The 20,747-nt window shown below is 42.1% G+C and overlaps 1 protein-coding gene across 1 annotated transcript in view; it reads right to left on the bottom strand.

Moving 5' to 3' along the window:
* Nucleotides 1-9,032: 9,032 nt before the first annotated feature.
* LOC126252558 (spidroin-1-like) overlaps nucleotides 9,033-20,747 on the bottom strand; it is a 77,899-nt gene continuing 66,184 nt past the window's right edge. The window contains exon 3 of the mRNA XM_049953459.1: nucleotides 9,033-9,344. Coding sequence (XP_049809416.1) covers nucleotides 9,033-9,344 — 312 coding nt within the window. The remainder of the gene's footprint in view (nucleotides 9,345-20,747) is intronic.

Genomic DNA, 20,747 nt, shown 5'->3' with positions numbered 1-20,747 from the left:
GCACTACAGATTTTTTTTTTGGAAACGTTTGTGGGCTACCTTGATCCTAGCAAACCCTGGACTGCCAGTGCATTTTGACATCCATAATCTTAGAATTAACCTCCTCTTGCACTTGCAAACAGACTCAATAGGAATTAACATCACAATTCCTTAGCCGACCGCGGTGGCCACGCGGTTCTAGGCGCTGTAGTCCGGAACCGCGCGACTGCTACGGTCGCAGGTTCGAATCCTGCCTCGGGCATGGATGTGTGTGATGTCCTTAGGTTAGTTAGGTTTAAGTAGTTCTAAGTTCTAGGGGACTGATGACCTCAGATGTTAAGTCCCATAGTGCTCAGAGCCATTTGAACCACAATTCCTTATGGAAGATTTGCAGGTCCACATTTTAAACGGGGGATGCTGCCATCACCTCTATGCAACTGCGGTGCATCGAGGCACACAGTCCAACACATCAAGGAGGAATGCAGCACCACGACATACAGAGGAGGCCTTAGCAATCAAACGACAGAACCAGTTGAACTTTAGTTTTAATTTTTGATTACCGCGACCAGTTTCGACCTCGAAGTCCACATTCTAGTCGTTACGTATCTGCCGTGTACTGTCCATATACTGTCTGTGTGCTGTCTTGTACTGTGTGTGTACTGTGCGTTCTATATAATGTCTGAGTAGGATGAGCGCATTGTGTAATGTCTGCGTACTGTGTACTGTCTGGGGACTGTTTGCATACTGTGTACTGACTGTCTACTGTGTAATGTCTGTGTACAGCTGCGTACTGTCTGTATACTGCGTACTGTCTGTCTACTGTGTAATGTCTGTGTACTGCTGTGTACTGTCTGTATACTGCGTACTGTCTGTCTACTGTGTAATGTCTGTGTACTGCTGCGTACTGTCTGTATACTGCGTACTGTCTGTCTACTGTGTAATGTCTGTGTACTGCTGTGTACTGTCTGTATACTGCGTACTGTCTGTCTACTGTGTAATGTCTGTGTACTGCTGTGTACTGTCTGTATACTGCGTACTGTCTGTCTACTGTGTAATGTCTGTGTACTGCTGCGTACTGTCTGTATACTGCGTACTGTCTGTCTACTGTGTAATGTCTGTGTACTGCTGTGTACTGTCTGTATACTGCGTACTGTCTGTCTACTGTGTAATGTCTGTGTACTGCTGCGTACTGTCTGTATACTGTGTACTGTCTGTCTACTGTGTAATGTCTGTGTACTGCTGCGTACTGTCTGTATACTGCGTACTGTCTGTCTACCGTGTAATGTCTGTGTACAGCTGCGTACTGTCTGTATACTGTGTACTGCCTGTGTTGTGTGTGCGTACTCGCTTCATACTACCTATTGCCTGTGTTGTGTGTGAAATCTTATGGGACTTAACTGCTAAGGTCATCAGTCCCTAAGCTTACATACTACTTAACCTAAATTATCCTAAGGACAAACACACACACCCATGCGTGAGGGAGGACTCGAACCTCCGCCGGTATCATCCGCACAGTCCATGACTGCAGCGCCTAGACCGCTCGGCTAATCCCGCGCGGCTCTTGCCTGGGTACTGTCTTTGTACTTTTCTGTGTGCTGTCTGTGTTCTGTCCGCGTATTGTCTGTGTATTGTGTACTGTCTCGTACTGTATACTGTTTATGTACTTTCTGTGTGCTGTCTGTGTACTGTCTGCATACTGTGTGCTTACTATATGCTTAGTGTGTACTGTCTATGTATTCCCACGACGACAGACACGTAACGTCTGTAAAAGGTACTCGTGGCCTAAACCGGTCATGGTAATCAGAAATAGAAAGTAAAGGACAACTGGTACAGTCATTATCCACAGTATAATGTGAGATATACACTGTGTGTCCAAAAACTTCCGACACTGATATTATTGTTTTAGCGTATAAATGACTGCAGAGCAATCCTACCGTGCATCTCGAACTAACAGCTGTAAATGTATCCAACCAGACAGTTGTAAGCATGCAGTGTAAGGGATTGGACGTGCAACCATAATATGTCGACTTTATGCAATCTCAGTTCGAGGTTACTCATTAGATTACTAATATTTTATTTAAAAACTTACTTCAAAACTTCTACATACGAAGGAAGGCGGAAAACATGCGAGATATTACACACGTAACATTCCGATGACTATTTTTATAAGACACTCAGAACTGATCAGGTAATTGGTAAACGTACTCCGCGAACAGTCAGTACACCACCTCCGCCTTGTTTCCAGCAACTCCTGCCGACAATCTCCTCCATAATCGAAACAGGATAACAGTTCAAAGTCCAAAATGGGGAAAGACACACAAAAATAGCACGCTTTATTTTTCCAAGGGTGTATGGTGGCTATAATTTCGCACCTGACAAGCACTCATCCACATACTTTGCCGTGATCTACAAACACAATTAAACATACTGAATGCTGTTCATACCTTTACGCATTAATATAGCAATCGCGCGTCAGCATTTATGCGCTCGCTTTAGAGCAGCTCGCTATTAAGACGAGAAATACATAACTCACTTTCCGAAAAATAAGAGAGCAAAGAGCAAACACAACAATCATCTGATTCTTGTGACATATTTGTCGTGATGCATCCTGCGCTCACGTAGGGTGGTTGAATGCGTAAATGATACAAAAGCTTACATCCTCTTCAGTTTATGGAAGTGTGATGTATATCTTCATTATCTAAATGCAGCCAGCAACAGCTCTGCTTTTCTTTCCTAACCTAAAAACTCTTGTGTGCTTCGAGGCTGCCGCAATAGATTTACAAGAGATGTTTCGTTACTCATAAAATGCTTTTAGATGATACTAAATGATGACGCACAAAACCTTAGACAGCCCTAAGGCACACTAGTGAAACGTAACGGATATAAGAGAAATGAAGAAGTTCAAAATAAGGCAAGGACGATGATTTAAAAATCACTCATCTGGCACCAGAGATCCCCCGATTCCCGACTCTCGACTACTGAAATTCGGAGACAAACAAAAAAAAAAAACTTCCCCCCCCCGCCCCCCCCCCCCAAACCCGTTTTCTCCTGACCCACCACACACTCACACACTGCCTTTCGTCTCTTACAGTCCTACTTTCCCGCTCTATTCCTGCCCCTCCCCCCCCGCCACCGCTGTTTTTCTGGCTGTTTTATATGTCTTTGTTTCTTAGTTCATACACCTATCTCTCTCTGTCTGTCTTTTAATTAAAATCAGTCTTTTGATTGGTTACATTTCGACATTTTTTTTCTTTTCGATTGCATTAGGTGAAGTGGCTATTGAGGCACTGTTTTTATGTGCCATAAAATTCAAATGCCTTTTCACCCTTCTCAATTACATTTGCCTATAGCCTTGCTTAATCTCTCGAGGCAAAAAGAAAAATCTGATGGCTGAATTATTCCCTCATCCTTGGTCACTAGCCTCTAGTATCTCAGTCTAATGAGACGTCGAGACAAGTTTCACATTAGTTCGATAATCGTTAGGTAATCCAGTTTATCTCCTACTGTACATCGTTTTTCTCTTTGAATTTTCTCCCGTGTTAAGTCGGTTGTGTATAATCAATACATATGCCTCTTACATTAACAAAAGTTTTCATCCTGTCATTCTTGCTTATTTCTTCTTAAAATCTTTACGTCGTATTTATATGCTATCTTAATTTACAGCTTCATTTACGGGCACTTCTGCATAATTACCGTTTAAATGCTTTGTGTTCCTCAAGTAGCAGGAAGAGGAAGACTGATAAATTTATAGAATCCTGCTCAGTTGCGCGATATGATTCCCATAAATACTTAAAGATGCAGCATAGACCTTGAACGTAAACAGTCTCTGGGCGGACATTATTTGCATCAGCTTAGGATTAACTCTCCTGTCCGCAGAATTATTCTGTAGTCATTCCGATGAACAAGGGTAAAACTGAACAGGAAATCCAGCAAACAAACCTGAAGAAGATATGTAATAATTTGACACATCTAATAATTTGACAATACGGTTTTATTTACTGTATACTAAAAGCCTTTTACGCTAACGATCATATTCATTTCTGTTTGATGAGGAAGAAGGTACTAAGCGGAAGGCAACTCAAGCACTGTGTGTCTTACATCAACAACATAATTTTCTCTAAAATTACAAATTTCTTTCAGGTCACTCAAAGCATAAACAGGATTATTTAAAAACTGAAGAAGGGAGCTAATATACAAAATAAAATGTAAAAATTACGTGATATTTTTAAAACAAAACATTAAAAATCAACCATATATCTCTTAAGGTAAACAAACCGACATTTTCATTTCATATAACCATACTACAAAAGTATTTACACATTTAAGAGATATGCAAATGCAACAATAGCCACACATCACGGAACATCTACATACATATTTCGCAAGCCACCGTATGGTGTATGGTACCATGTTCCAGTAGTACTCAGTTCGTTTCCTGTTCCACTCGCAAACGGAGCGAGGAAAAAGCGACAATCTATACGCCACCGCCCTTCCACGATATGTACGTTGGCGGCTGCAGAAACGTTCTGCAGTCAGCTGCAAATATATGGTCTCCAAATTTTCTCCACAGTATTTCACGAAAAGAACGTCGCCTTCCCTGCAGGGATTCCTATTGGAGATGACGAAGCGTCTACGTAACACTCGTACGTTGCTCGACGCCAGCAGTGACAAGTGTGGCAGCGCGACTCTCAATTGCTTCGATGTCTTCCTTCGGTCCGGCCTGCTGGTGATTCCGAACACTCGACCAGTACTCAAGAATGTATCGCGTTAGTGGACTATATGCGGTGTCCCTTATAGATTAGCTGCACTGTCCTGCAATTGTCTCAGTGAAACGAAGTCGACCGGTCACTTTCCTTACTACCGAACTTAAGTGCTCGTTCCATCTCAAAGCGCTGTGCATCGTTAACCCTACATATTTAATCAATGTGACTGTGTCAAGCAGCACATCACTAATACTTTATTTCAATGTAGAAGGTTTATTTTTTCTACTCAATTGCATTAACTTACTTTTTCAACATTTAGAGAAACTGCCATTTATCACACCAAATACAAATTCTGTCTAAGTGATCCTGTATTCTTCTACAGTCACTCAACGATAATACTTTCCTGAATTCTACAGCGCCATCAGCAAACAGTCGCAGACTGCTGATCACCCTATCCGTCATATTAGTACATGAGTTGAAAGTATTGTAAGTACTAAATGAAAAGCTTAAGATAAGTATACTCAAAATATTCGAGATTTACTGCCATTGAAATAAAAGAATAAACTGCTGCTTGTAAAACTCGAAACTGAATCAGCAATTTTTTCATTTATTTCCAGGTGTATAAATATTTATTCTTGTTTTTATATTACGAAAATATTTTTTTTCATTGTATGCAAATATTCTTTTGATATGTCATATTCTAAGCTAGAAAATGTAATATATATGATGAATTACAATACTAGAATCTATCTGTATTATTCAGTGTCTGTTTCTTGCCAATAACCAACAAGAAAACTTGTAAGTTATGATAAGAATAAGTGTGCTCCTGTGAAGCAGGACACTCCGAATTCCGCAAGTTCACTTTATTCTATTATTCCCTATGCTTAAGTAAGAAGATGGGACTAATGATAAATTTACGCGTGTTCCTTTTAAAGATACGCGAAGTATTTGAGATCTTTTAACATGATACATCACGTTTGAGACTGAAAATAATGATTTCCGAAACGCCTGTTACGTAAACTAACAAAAAGTGAAATTCGAAAATAGCAATAGGTCTGCTAGCAACTGAACTTTTTTGGCAGTGACAGGCTTTCAGCTATCACTTTACATTTTATCGAATGAGAAAAATCTTTTACTTTCATTTTACCTCTTATTTTTTTATTTTTGTTTAGCTTTTAGTTTGTGGATCGTAAACTAGAACAGAATTCGGTTAGTTTGCTTTAAAGAGATTAATATTTTACGATCATGAAGTGTGGGGAAATATATGCGCTCTGAAGAACAGAATGAAAAAAAAATTGAACAACTTCCTGATTAAGGGCTTGTCTTCAAGAAAGTGTAAGCCACCCAAGACTAATTCTAAACTTCTTCTTAGTAAAGAAAGCCAATCTTTAGAGGAAATCCGATCTCTTCGTGGTAACTGCAGAGCTAAGGAAACATGTCGTCACTGTTTCGAAAAGTCTACTATTAATGTTATATTAACTTTTTATTGATTGTTTTTGATTTGTTATGATTGATTGGATTCATATTTAGTTGTTCTCTATTTCTTCCGTAAGAAAGCGTCTTGATTCACTTGAATAACTCTCTAAATAACAGTGAATCTGGTTCACTAGTTTACTTCCATGTTTTATAGCAGTATCAGGCGTTAAGTGTTATTGTCTCATTACTCGGTTTACTATTCTTCGAAGCAACTTTCATTTTCATTGTTTCAGGCGGTGAAGCTTATGTAGTTCTTTATGTTTACTTTTCCTAAAATATTTTAAGCTCGATTTTTGCCTTAACATGTCTCCTTATTTTCTACTATACCTGGTAATCTCAAATAGGGGAGCTTCCAGTACAATACCTTTAAGAAGGCTCAAGGAACAAATGAAACTTATGATTTGGGAGTAACAGATATACCAAGTTTCCATGTAGCCTTTCAGTCATGTACATTGAGATAACGCCTAGTCAGTGATTTGTTTACTTAACCCAACTCCTGTTTCTAGCACTGCAAAGGTATGGAAAGAAGGTTAACATACGTCGAGGTCGTTGAAGACAGAGAACTAATATTAGTCACATAAGAATTGGAAAGCAAACTAGCCATGACATGTTTACAAAGGAACTATCAAGACATTCGCATGAAGGGAATTAGAGAACCCACAGACTTCCTAAACACGACGTTTGAATGAGGATGTGAATCATACGCTGAATATGTCCCATGTCGCTTGGTTATCAGTATAGTGTCATGTAAAAAAGAAGCGGCGTTTACTCTGAAACTGAAACACGTCACATTCAAAGAAGGAATAAAAGGAAGGAATATTAGGGTTTAACTTCCAGTCGACCAGGAGGTCATTAGAGACGGGGCAGAAGCTCGGATTGTTTTTTTGTTAAGGATGAGGAAGGAAATCGCCGTTCTATTTCAAAGGAACAACCCCGAAATTTGCCTGGAGCAATTTAGGGTCCTCCCGTTACGAGTCCAGTGTGCTAACAGCTGCGCCACATCGCTTGGCTTTTAAATGGAGATAGACCTACACCTATCGTCACGAAGATTTTGTTAAAGATTTTATCACGTTTACCTACGTATTTATCATATCTTTGTTGTGCTTAGCTGCACAAGGGCCTGAATCCGGACATCACATTAGTGTAGACCATATATTCTGCAATATTGTGAGAGAGATGTTTACACTTTATTGTTTCCGTTACTTTTTCTAACCATGTAGCAGGTATTTGTGTTTCAGAAATATTCACCACCATCGCCACCGCCACTATTATCTTTTCCGCCATCATAAATACAACCACTACTACCATCATTACACACTATCAACTTGAGCATCAATGACGATATCATCACCACCACCATTATCATCGTCGTCATTACCGCAATAACTATCATCACCACTGTGACAACAACAAAAAAAAACAGTGCCACCATCATAACCATTATAATTATCATTATTGCGACCATCATAATCATCACAAACTTTATAATCGGCAAGAATGACATTATTGTCAGTAACATTATCTTAACCACCGCAACCACCACTTTTTGCTTAATACCAGCACCATAAACGTACATCATCACAATTACCACAATCATCACTTTTGTAAACATTAACATAATCGTTATTACCACCATTATAACCACAATAATCATAATCACTAAACCACTGCCAGTGTATTCACCAACATCATCTATCACCGCCAGTAAACCGTCGTTATCATCAATTTGAACCTGAAAAAACACGATCATTTTCAGCATCATCACCATCACAAATCTTTTCAATTACTTTATCATCACAATTGACTTCAGCACCATTGTTACTGCCATTAATATTACCATCAAACTGCTACCATAACCATCATCATAATTATCATTATTTTCACCATCACTTCATTACAGGCTCTATCATCAGTGACAATACCATTACCTTTATTAACATATTCATAACAACCACTTCCATAACTGAAAAACAGATTATCATAATCTTTACTACCGCCATCATTATCATGTTTATCAACATCATAACTACAATAATCACTACTACCACGACATCATCAATGTATTCACCAACACCAAGCACCACCATGACCACCACCAGCATCATTATTTTAACATCATAATCACCGTCACCAACATTATTCTCCTTACAGATTTATCACCACCACCATCATGAGTACAAATGATACATCACCACTGTCATTCACACTAACATCACCACCAAGCCACCACTACAATGAAGGACAGAGTTATCATTATTGTTGTCATAATTATTACATGTATTGTAATTAGCAACAATACCATCACTATCATTAATATCGTCACAATTGCTCCCAGCAGTACCACTGACATTAATACCACGACCATGCCACCACAACAGAAGCACAACCATTAGCAGAACCGCCATCATCATCATAACAATAATAATTGCACCACCAGCATTATCATCAAAATATTCACCAACACCAAATACCATCAGGTCCACCACCACCATCACTATCGTCATTTCCGATCATACAATCACCACTGCCACAGTAAATAAACACAAGCTTTATCGTCATCATCATCGTCATCACTGCCATGATCAAGCACAACAAAGTTCAACTACCACAGTGACCATGATCATTGGCACTAACATCACCCCGATGACACCAACACAACCATAATTATAGTTACTATTGTTTTCACAGTTATCATTCTCATTACGATCGTCATTGTCACCACATCCACTACCAAAATATTCATCGTCACCAACTAGCACCGCCGCCGTCACCACCACCACCACTATCAATACACCAACACCTTCCTCAGCACGATCGTTATTGTTATCACCATTATCATCAGAACCACAGAAGTGGCAGCTGTCTCATTGTTTTTTAATGTACAACTACCATCATTAATACAAACACTGCCATCTTCAGCAGCGCTACGATGTCCTCGGCAGCAACGGCAGTGTACTCCACGTGTTTCGCCCGGGCATCCCCTCGGGCGCCGGCGCCGGCGCCGCACGGGTGTTGCAGCCTCCCTGGCGGCCCTCTTCCCTTCCGTGCAGCCCTGGCTCTGGCTGCGGAGCCGGCGGAGCGCAGATAGGGCCCGCGAGTGTTCCCTCGGGAGCCGCCCGCCGCCCCCGCCGCCCCCGCCGCCCCGACCGCCCCCGCCGCCCCCCTGATTTGTGCACCGGTCCCCCGCTAATTACGGCGCCGCCGGCGCGTCCCTACGGTTAATTCGGCGAGGGCATTAGTACGGGCATTATGGCTGCTCCGAGGCCCATTCCCACAGTTTTTATTGGGCGCCCGGGGACCGCGGCCGCGTCTATCCAATCACGCTTTTAAAACAAAAACAGAATAACTTGCAAGGATGGAAGGGCCAGGGCGGCCAGCTGCCCAGGGAATTAAAAGTTACAGCTGCGGCGAGGCCCGGCCACCGGCCACCGCCCCGCCCTTGTTTTAGGGGCTTCCCAATAACATTCTTTTCCTGCGCGCCCGCCCCGTTTTATGGCCCGCTGGAGTTTTACATCGCGGGAGTTAAAGGGCACCCACCGGCAGCGCCAGGTGCCTCGCCACGCCTCTGTTGTAGGCGCGGGGCTAGGTGACACTTCACTGTGGACGTGTCCGAGTCTTTCGACTGTGACAGGAAAGTCATCGCGTGGAGGGAAAGTTACAGTTCAATGTCGCGTCGCTGTCGTCGTCTGCGTCTTGAAGTTCAGCTGGAGATCACTGGAAGAAGTGGCAGCCACGCCAGCATTCGGCGGAAGTGGTTTGGGATATGCACAGAAGACTTAATTCAGAATGGCTGGATAGGAATTTGAACCCAGCACTTATCAGTACGGCTCTAAAGTCGTAAGTACCACATCATTATACCTATTCGATCGGTCAAATGTCGATTCATCACCCTGGGCAACAACTATTTTCTGTTTTTGTTTCCGAACCGGTTAATCCATAGATAAGCGCGCCCTAGTTCCGATTCCACAGTAAATAATAGGTTACTCAAAATTTGTATGAATAAATCAGTTTTCAAATTGGAGGAGGACAAGAGCATGTTACCTCGAATACACCAATGAGTGTAAAGCTAAAGTAGAGCTAACAAACAGTTTTATAAGGCTTCCCCGAGTCCTCTATAACTACATCTTCTCTGAACAAAGCGGGTCAGGTAGTGGAGTGATAAGAGTCACACGCCATTTCAATTACCTCTATACAGCGACGTGTCCACTGAACCGACTTTCGACATTTTTATAAAGAAACTTCATTGAAAAGCTTATTCACTTACTGAAATATAAATTTTTACTTAGGTGATTGTCTTGCTGTTGCTCTCGTTGTCTTCTTTTTAGGTCTCGGGGTTTGGTTGTACAAAGAAACACACTAGTTCTAGGTTTGTCGTGTTAATGATTCGTTAAATTCCAAATGAAACAGTTACTTAACTCGTAGACAACTGCTTCATAAGATATGTCCCACAAAAGGATCCACAAGACTCTTCTTTTCACAGCTAAACATTACAATTTTATACAATCGTCTTCCCAACACTCCATCATACAACCATTCTTCCCGCCTAGTGCTAACAAGCAGAAGTACAACGATATCATTTGAGACAAAGAGGTTTAAGTGACATACAGTGTTATCAAAGATATTGTTTCGTTAACTGATACATAATTTAACAAAACTTGGCGGAACCGGTTTTGCACATTTTCGTATTAAACGTAAAAAATGATACTAATTACATAAAATGTAATGTTATGTCCTTGTTTATCATGTTAATAGTAACTGAGGTGACAAACGTGATGGAATACTTTATAACACCATTTCGAACCTCCTTTTTGCCCATCGTCGTGCAGCAGCCCGACCTGGCGTGGACTCAACAAGTCTTTGGAAGTCCCCTGCAGAAATATTGAGCCACGCCGCCTCTACAGCCGTCCGTAACTATGGTGCAGTATTTTGTGCACGAACTGACATCTCGATTATATTCCATAAATGTTCGAGGGATATCATGTCGGACATGTTATAAAAACGGATGTACTTATATATGTATGTTACACATATCCTCTTATTAGGATTTCAACGAAACTTGGTGTATATATCACTTACTGTCTGGAAATCAGGGATAAGGTCCACCTATCTACCAAAGGGATGGGGGTGAAAGAGCAGTGTAGCCAACGACGCGCGAATACGAATACGAATACTTTAAGTCATCCAGTCTTTGAGAATCAGAGCATTTAGAGACTTGTGACAAACATAATTTCAAGTCTTTACGAAACTTTTTCTCGCTGACTACTACCACAAAATGATGAAAGGAAAAAGGTTTATGGTTTATTACATTTTCGCTGTTCGCGCAGTAAAACAGTAGAATGAAGCATGACTTTTAATTTATTACTCCTGTCTTATTAACTCGATTCACAACACATTTCGCAGACAGTAATCACATATACCACTGAAGGTACCTGCAAAATTACACGATTGTCACCACGTAGTTCAGGAGATACAACGTGAAAATCTAACTGCAGAATGTAATTAGCTAGAGATACAGGTGAAATATGTGTACAAATACGTGTTATATGTTAAATATATGTGAAATATATTTGACATGTGCGCACGTAGGCAAAGAAAGGGGCAAGAAGCTCATCCTAAGCTCTTGGAACGATTTCCATAAAATTTGGTACAGATAGTCCGACTGCTTAGCTGGATCGCAGCGTGCTCGCCTCCAATGCAAGCGGGCCCGGGTTCGAATCCCGGCCGGGTTGGAGCTTTTCTCCGCTCGGGGACTGGGTGTTGTGTTGTCCTCATCATAATTTCATCCTAATCGCCAGCGCGCAAGTCGTCCAGTATGGCGTCGACTGAAATAAGACTTGCACTTAGGAAACACTTTCGAGGACGTCACTTTGGTAGTGATGAAGCGGTGCAAACAGAGGTACCGTTGTGGCTCCGTCAATGAAATCAAACATTCTGCAGTCACGGTATCAACAAAGTGGTCTCTCATTATGAGAAATGTGTTCGTCACCAGGGTAACTATGTTGATAAATAAATATGTAGATATGAAGAATAAGCAAGTAGAATGTGAATAACGTTTGTTTTATTTAAAAAGCTTAAAAGTTTTCTCATAAAAAAATCGGAGGTATTACTTTCCAGCATGCCCTCGTATCAAGGTAAATCTCAGCTGAAAGTTTTTCAATTTGCAAATATTAAATATTTTGCTTGTTTTGCTATATTCATTTAGATCTGTTACATTTCATGTGTTTAAAAGTCATTTTTTTGGTACACATATTAGTTGCAATCTCGAAATAAATACTGCTAGATAAGAACCTCTACTGTCCTGTTGGGGTGATAGTAATAACGTAGAGAGAGAATAAGGAGGGGGAGGGCAGACAGCAGGGGGGAAGGAGGAAATGAGCACTGATAGGGAGGATTCAAATGGTTCAAATGGCTCTGAGTACTATGGGACTTAACATCTATGGTCATCAGTCCCCTAGAACTTAGAACTACTTAAACCTAACTAACCTAAGGACATCACACAACACCCAGTCATCACGAGGCAGAGAAAATCCCTGACCCCGCCGGGAATCGAACCCGGGATCCTGTGCTGGGGAAGCGATAACGCGACCGCGAGAAAGATAAGGAAGAGAGAAGCAGAGAGGGAGGGGGGGGGGGAGGAAATGGTCAGAAAAAGGGGAAAAGGAGGAGATGGACAGAGAGAGGGGAAAGGAATGGATGGACAGAGAAAGAGGAGGAGAGGGACATAGAGAAGAAAGAGGAGGAAATAGACAGAAAAGGCTAGAGGAGGAGATGAACAGGGAGACGGGGAGAAGGAAGTGGACAGAGAGAGGGGAGTGAGGAGATGGGCAGAGGGGGAGGGAGATGGACTTACAGAAGATTAGAATAAACACATGCCCAGACAACGTTGTCTGCGCAGCTAATAGGAAAATAAATAAAATAAGTGTTTGTTTTTTTTCCCCTTAATATACGATGTTCGCTCATTTGAGAGCACCAAAAAGGAGCAAAGACAACTCAAGAGCAAACTCCTTAGCAAGGCGTAACGATATTGCCCCGAAGCTGCAAAGTCCCGCGTTGACAGTAATTAGACGTAACGGGATACTCTAAGCTAGGCGTCATTGCCACTTAACACCACGGGAGCCATCATGGGCAAGAATACACGTGACGAGAGGCAGTATATTCAGATCTGTGAAAGAATCTGTTCAAAGGCGCAGGCGCTCGGCCGGGCTCTAATGGGTGACTTTACGACGGGCCAGGCGGCGACCGGCCTGCTGATTGGAGCTGACGCGCCGCTGACATAACTCCTCCAGGGGACCACATCTCAGTTGACTCGGCCGCCGGCGGCATTTAAAATCTGACATCACCGTCAGTTAAGCGAGTTTTACTGCGCCGTTCCGCCTGATTATCCGCGCAAGCGGCCTCTGGTTTGCATCTGCTGTCGTTGCGCGTGGCTCTGATCTCTGTCTGTCTCTCTCTCTCTCTCTCTCTCTCCCGCAGAAGCTGAGACAGTTATGTTGTTAGGAAACCACTGAAGAGTGTTTGCAGAGCCAAAGCTCGGTGCCCCTATTCGAAATGAGTTGCTTATGTACCGACACCTGATATTTCTCTCTCTTCTTCATCCCTTCTTTCGTTCGATATTCCATGAACAATGCAATTGCAACTCAGTCACCCATTAGGTGAATACTACGATACATATACTGAAATGTTTCAGCAAGTGAAGAGGTGGGAGTGGTAAGGTGCCAGTGCACAAAAACATAACACGTCACCCACGAAACACTTTATTTAAGAAGTAGTATAAAAGTATCTTTCTTTTTCTTTTAAACACATGAAATGGAACAGACCTAAATGAATATAGCAAAACAAGCAAAATATTTTATATTTGCAAATTGAAAAACTTTGAGCCGAGGTTTAGCTCGATACGAGGGCATACTAGAAAGTAATACCTCCGATTTTTTTGTGAGAGAACTCTTTAAGCTTTTTAAATAAAACAAACGTTATCCACATTCTACTTGTTTATTCTTTATGTCTCCATATTTATTTGTCAACATAGTTTCCCTGGTGACGAACACATTTCTCATAACGAGAGACCAGTTTGTTGATAACGTGACTGCAGAATGTTTGGTTTCATTGTCGGAGCCACAACATTACCTCTGCTTGCACCGCTTCATCACTATCAAAGTGACCTCCTCGAAAGTATTTTTAAGTTTTGGAAACAGTGGAAAATCGGGTGGGGCCTGTTCGGAACTGTAGGGACGATAGTCGATAACAGTGAACGCAAAGCGTTGAATTCTTGCAGATGGCGCACCTTTCGTTTGTGTTCTGGCATTGCTATGCTCAAGGTGAGTGTGTTCTATGTGTGGACGAGCTCTTTGATTTCGAAACTGGATTACAGCATGCTTTTTCTCACGCACCGACGTAGTTACGTTACTTAACTCTGAGCCTGCTAGTGGCAGAGGGCTGCAAAATGTAGACATGAAGAATAAAGATGTAGAATGTTAATACAGTTTGTTTTATTTAAGAAGATCTTCGAGTTTTCAGATAAGAAATTCGGACACAATTCTTTTCAGGACGGCCTCGTAACATTACGTAGAACTTTTGTCTCAAACATATTGAATAAACCAGGGGCCGGCCGGGGTGGCCGAGCGGTTCTAGCCGCTACAGCCTGGAACTGCGCGACCGCTACGGTCGCAGGTTCGAATCCTGCCTCGGGCATGGGTGTTTGTGATGTCCTTAGGTTAGTTAGGTTTAAGTAGTTCTAAGTTCTAGGGGACTGATGACCTCAGAAGTTAAGTCCCATTGTGCTCAGAGCCATTTTTAATAAACCAGGGTGTGGATTCAGCTCTTGCTAAAACAGACAGAAAATGTTTAATCCGTGTTCCAAGGAAATACCAATCATCAATCTTTATTAAGCATTTAGTCAACACATCAGCTGACACCTGTAAGCCCAGCAAATCAAAACAACCAATGGGCAATTATAAAATACTATGGAATATAAGCTTCAGAGAAATATTATTTGAACTGTTTTAAGTGCCGTCCAAATTAAATAATAACGCCCAAAAGGCTTCAACTGAAACAGCAAGCTGTGAAATTAGTCCCGAGTACACAAATAAATTACATAAGGCGAGTGCAAGTAATAGAAATACACTCTTAATCAGAAACACATTATTCTTGCAATAATAAACAATTTTCTTACTTTTTTCCATCTGTCTCAATTTACTTGACTTCCCCTTATATATTCCAGGAGCAATGAAGTTAATTAAATATTGATACCGATTATTTGCTGTAAATAAGTAAGCCGGCTGGGGTGGCCGAGTGGTTCTAGGCGCTACAGTCTGGAACCGATCGACCGTACGGTCGCAGGTTCGAATCCTGCATCGGGCATGGATGTGTGTGATGTCCTTATGTTAGTTACGTTTACGCAGTTCTAAGTTCTAGGGGACTGATGACCTCAGAAGTTAAGTCCCATAGTGCTCAGAGCCATTTTTGTAAATAAGTAAACCATTGCTGAAGTGAAAGAAATCTAGCTCTGAGGAAGGTCGTTGTATGCGGCCGAAAAGTCGGTTTTATAGTGTATGTATTTTAAAGTATTTCATTTTATACTTTGACGTGGTACAACAACACCCATCTTGAGAGTGAAGATTTTCTTTGTACCTATTTTCCTGTTTCCTTTGAACTGTATTGGTGTTTCGTTGTTGTGATTTTCGGCGGGACTTGCTAGTATTCAGCTGGAGGCAGAGCATATATTCCATTCCAGTGGTCGTGTCTCGGAACCTTTCTGAAAGCAGTTTGGTTGCTCCAAGGTTTTTGTGGTGTGAGAAGTTTTACTGCATCACGTGGATCAAATCGAAGCTGGCGACCCTCGTTTTTAGACTGATCTGATGGTGAAGCAGAGCAAAGAATTCATGCGGGTCCACCAATGAACGTTTCCATTTAACCTGCGAAGCAGGTTAGGTCACGAAATTACACTATCCAGTCACATTAATGTGACCACCGACTATGTTCGACGCCAGCGTGCAATAACCACTCACAGACGGCAGGTAGCAGCACTGGCAGTGGAGGGTATATAAAGCGTGTCGGGGGGACGCAGAAAAAAGTGCAGTCGTTTGCCGCCGTGGCTGGAGTATACCGTGCATGGCAAAATAGCGCTATCCAAACCGCCGGCGAGGAGACTGTGTTGCAGCACGGGCCATACATGACAAGGGTTCACTACGGACGCGGAGACGTGTATAGGTGAACAGAAGTGCAACTGTTGAGCAACTGATCGACCACATGAAACAAGGGGTCTGGAAATGCCGTGTGGCTAGGGCTTCCCGTCGGGTAGACCGTTCGCCTGGTGCAAGTCTTTCGAGTTGACGCCACTTCGGCAACTTGCCTCTCGATGGGGGTGAAAGGATGATGATAAGGACAACACAACACCCAGTCCCTGAGCAGAGAAAATCTCCTACCCAGCCGGGAATCGAACCCGGCCCGTTAGGTATGACATCCCGTCGCGCTGACTACTCAGCTGCAAGGGGCGGACAACCAAGGGGTTATCAATAGTGTCTCGTCAACGGCCGTTCAGCGAACGTGTATTGCGTGCGGATCTCCGCAGCGGGCGCAGTTTAGCGGCGACGCCAGTACCGTCCACTGAGTGGACAATAAGCGTTTTTAGATGAATCACATTTCATTCTCTATCGGATACATGGCCTTTGGTGTGTACAGCGTAAAACGTCTAAAAGTAAACGCCCTGTTATGGCCTGGAGAACGGTTTCGTGGCATTCCCTGGGTGGTCTCGCTGGTCCGGAAGGCACAATGGGTCAACACAAGCGTGCATCTGTCCTTGGGAACCATGTACACCCCTACAGACAGTTTGTTTTTCGGCTTGATGGCATCTACCAGCAAGACAACGCAAAGTTCTGAACAGCTCGCAGTGTAAGTGCGTGGTTCGAAGAGCACCGTACTGCTCTGGCCCCAAAACTTTCCGGAACTAAATCCAAGCGTGAATCTGTGGGACCATCTCGATCCGGCTGTTCGCACCATGGATCCTCATCCGAGAAACGTAGCGCAGCCGGGCACGGCAATGGAGTCGGCGTGGCTCCACATCCCTGTCTGTACCTTCCAGAACATCACTGACACTCTTTCTGCGCGTCTCTCACGTTGCAAGAGATCGCTATTAAGGTTTTTGACAGGCGGTCACATCAATACGACTGAACAGTGTATCTCGCACGCTGCACATCGTCAAAAAGTACATGGATTCTGGCCACGGCCGCCAGTGCGATTTCGTGCGATACCATGGAATCTCCAGGGTACGTCCAGATGGAACGTTTCACGGTTTCGCGAAAGTCTACTCAGAAAGTGATATCTGACATTCGCGACAGACAGTGGACTGATCCTACTGTCAGCTTACGTCGAGATTGTGCACTCACACGCGAAGAAATTTATCAAAAGGACCACGTTCATGAGTTTTATTTAATTCAATATATTCTACGAGGATCACTCCAAAAGAAATGCACACTATTTTTTTAAAATCCATCTTTTATTCTACATGTTTGAAAGTTTTACAGTGTGTAGATACATCCTTTAGGAACAATATTTTCATTTCTCCGCATAATTTCCATCCCTCTCAACTGCCTTACGCCATCTTGGAACCAGCGCATGTATACCCGCACGGTAAAACTCTGGACCAACCTGTTGGAGCCACTGTTTGGCAGTGTGCACAATGGAGTCATCATCCTCGAACCTTGTTCCACGCAGAGAGTCTTTCAGTTTCCCAAAGAGATGATAGTCACATGGAGCCAGGTCAGGACTGTAAGGCGGGTGTTTCAATGTTGTCCATCCGAGTTTTGTGATCGCTTCCATGGTTTTTTGACTGACATGTGGGCGTGCATTGTCATAAAACAGCAAAACATCCTGACTTTGTCCATGTAGTCGAACACGACTCACTAGAGCTTGACGTTTCTTCAGTGCCGTCACATATGCATCAGAATTTATGGCGGTTCCACTTGATATGATGTCCACAAGCAAGAGTCCTTCGGAATCGAAAAACACCATAGCCATAACTTTTCCAGCAGAAGGTATGGTTTTGAATTGTTTTTTTCTTGGGTGAATTTGCATGATGCCACTCCATTGATTGCCTCTTCGTCTCTGGTGCAAAATGATAGAGCCATGTTTCATCGCCTGTCACAATTCTTCCAAGAAATTCATTTCCACCATTCTCGTACTGTTCCAAAAGTTCGCTGCATACCGTTTTTCTTGTTTCTTTGTGAGCCACTGTCAACGTCCAGGGAACCCACCTGGCACAAACCGTTTTTAGCGCCAACACTTTCAGTATTCTGCTAACACTTCCTTCCCCTATCCCAACGTAGCGTGACAATTCATTCACTGTGATGCGTCTGTCAGCAGTCACGAAATCGTTAACTCTCTGCACATTGTCTGGAGTGTGCGCAGTACGAGGCCTGCCGCTGCGAGGACAATCCTCAATATTGCCGTGCCCGCTTTTATCACGTAACCTGCTTGCCCACCGACTAACTGTACTGCGATCGACATCAGCATCTCCATACACCTTTTTCAACATCTTGTGGATGTTTCCTACTGTCTCGTTTTCACAGCACAGGAATTCTATGATAGCACTTTGCTTCTGACGAACGTAAAGTGTAGCAGCCATCTTGAAGACCTGCTGTGACGGCGCCACTCACGGGAACAGGTTGAACTAAGTTTGAAAACAAGCGGGAAGGATGTATCTACACACTGTAAAACTTTCATACATGCAGAATGAAAACTATTTCTACAAAAATAATGTGCATTTCGTTTGGAGTGACCCTCGTATGATACTCCTTTAATCATTGATTAAAAATTCTCGATCGCCACCTAGTCAGTATCAGTATTTAGCACTCTTTGCGTGACACGAAACAAATTTTAAAGGTTGACGACATTGAAACATCCTGCTGTGTCCAGTCCGTGTTGGCCAGCCGCTCATACACATTTCTTCTCCGAAAATCAGGCTGTTAAGTTGGCTACCTTACGGGTACTAACAACTCCACGGTGAGAACATCTAAACCCTAGTTTAGATTTACTCCTTCCCCAGGTCTTGGCATAGTGAGCTTTTGCATTCACACTAAATTTCAGCATCAGTTGAATAGCTATGGTTTCAACGTGGAGGAGAAGCAGTTTTCCTGGATTCCTGTCCGATAATCGTGTCAGATGCGAAACAATGTTAAAACTAATAGTCAACGTTAATAATTGCAAAGCGACCGTACCTCCACAACAATGTCGCATTGTTCCGCTTGATGCAGTAAGAGGAGAGTTGCGCTGTATGTTCCGCAATGTGATCTATGGTCAATTGTGTCAGCTACGTATTTGGACATGCACTGTCGAGATGTAGATTGGAATATATCCAACAAATAATTGAGAACCTTGGATGTAACTCTTTCTATTAGATGAAGAGGTTGGCGCATGAAAGGAAGCCATGATGAAACACATCAAACAAGTCAGAAGAGCGATGGAAAAAAAGAGAAATGTGGCTACCTGTTGGCCATTTAAAAGTTATTAAATAGCGAACTGACTTCCGTTTGACAAGAATGACGTTTTAGCCTCATCCTAATCATGTAATTAGCGGTACATTTAAATTGAGTTATTTTATCTATATGTATGCTATCAAATTATAATTTACAACTCGCCTACAGACTATAAAGTACTGTAGAGAAGAAATTATTTTTTTAATGTATTTAAAATTTCGTTTTCCGCCTTTCAGATGTTTTACGTTACTGGGCCAACGGTCAAAGATATTTGTATCTGTCATACTGAACTCTTTTTGAGCCGCTGATAGCTGTAGGTACGAGCAGCAAAAGTTTTCTTTGTCCTCTCTAGTTTTGTAACTGTGGACATAACTATTTTTCTCAAATTCTCGGGAATTATTTATAATGGCTTTCATTAACTAATGTAAAGATTGTGAAGGAGTTGTTAAAAAGACGAAGTCCTTCAAGAGGTGTGCGTTTTGAAGCTTAAAGAGGTGCCTACAAGATGATTGTGGATGAAAACAGTATTTAAATGCAAACAATGTTGTCTTTCTGAGTGATTACCCCAAAAATTATGCCTTAAGACTCTGATGAGAGGAAATGTGACAAATATTTTAAGATGATGATCTGGTTCTTTCTGGAACAAGCAGTTCTGCGAATAGCAAAAACTGCTAAATTGCTTGTATGAGTAGCTCAGTAATATAGTTTTCATCAATATGAGCACCAAAAAGATGGGGAACATTCTACTCTATTTACTATCTCCTGTTCAGGTGTTTCTGTTATTGTTTGTTGTTCAGAACTGAATACAGAATTTTCTTTTCAAAAGTAAGGGAATGTTGTCTTTCAGAGAACCACTTAATAAATGTTTAAGAACATTGTCAACACCTACTGTTGCTCTCTCTCTAAAAGCAGTAATTTCAAAACTTGTGTTGTCTAGAAAAAGTAGTAATTACTCTTGTTCTGGCAGGTACCACAGTCGTACAATGTTTCTGAAATAGCATCATTTTTCCCCTTCGAATGCAATTATTACTTATTTCCTGGCCAGCTTTCGATATTACACCATTTTCAAGCATTAGCTCCAAAGAATGGAACATATTTGCATACAACACTGACATAACAG

This window comes from Schistocerca nitens, chromosome 4 (assembly GCF_023898315.1).
Source record: "Schistocerca nitens isolate TAMUIC-IGC-003100 chromosome 4, iqSchNite1.1, whole genome shotgun sequence".
Lineage (NCBI taxonomy): Eukaryota > Metazoa > Arthropoda > Insecta > Orthoptera > Acrididae > Schistocerca > Schistocerca nitens.
The sequence above is the reverse complement of the archived record's forward strand: the minus strand, read 5'-3'. Positions and strand labels throughout refer to the sequence as shown.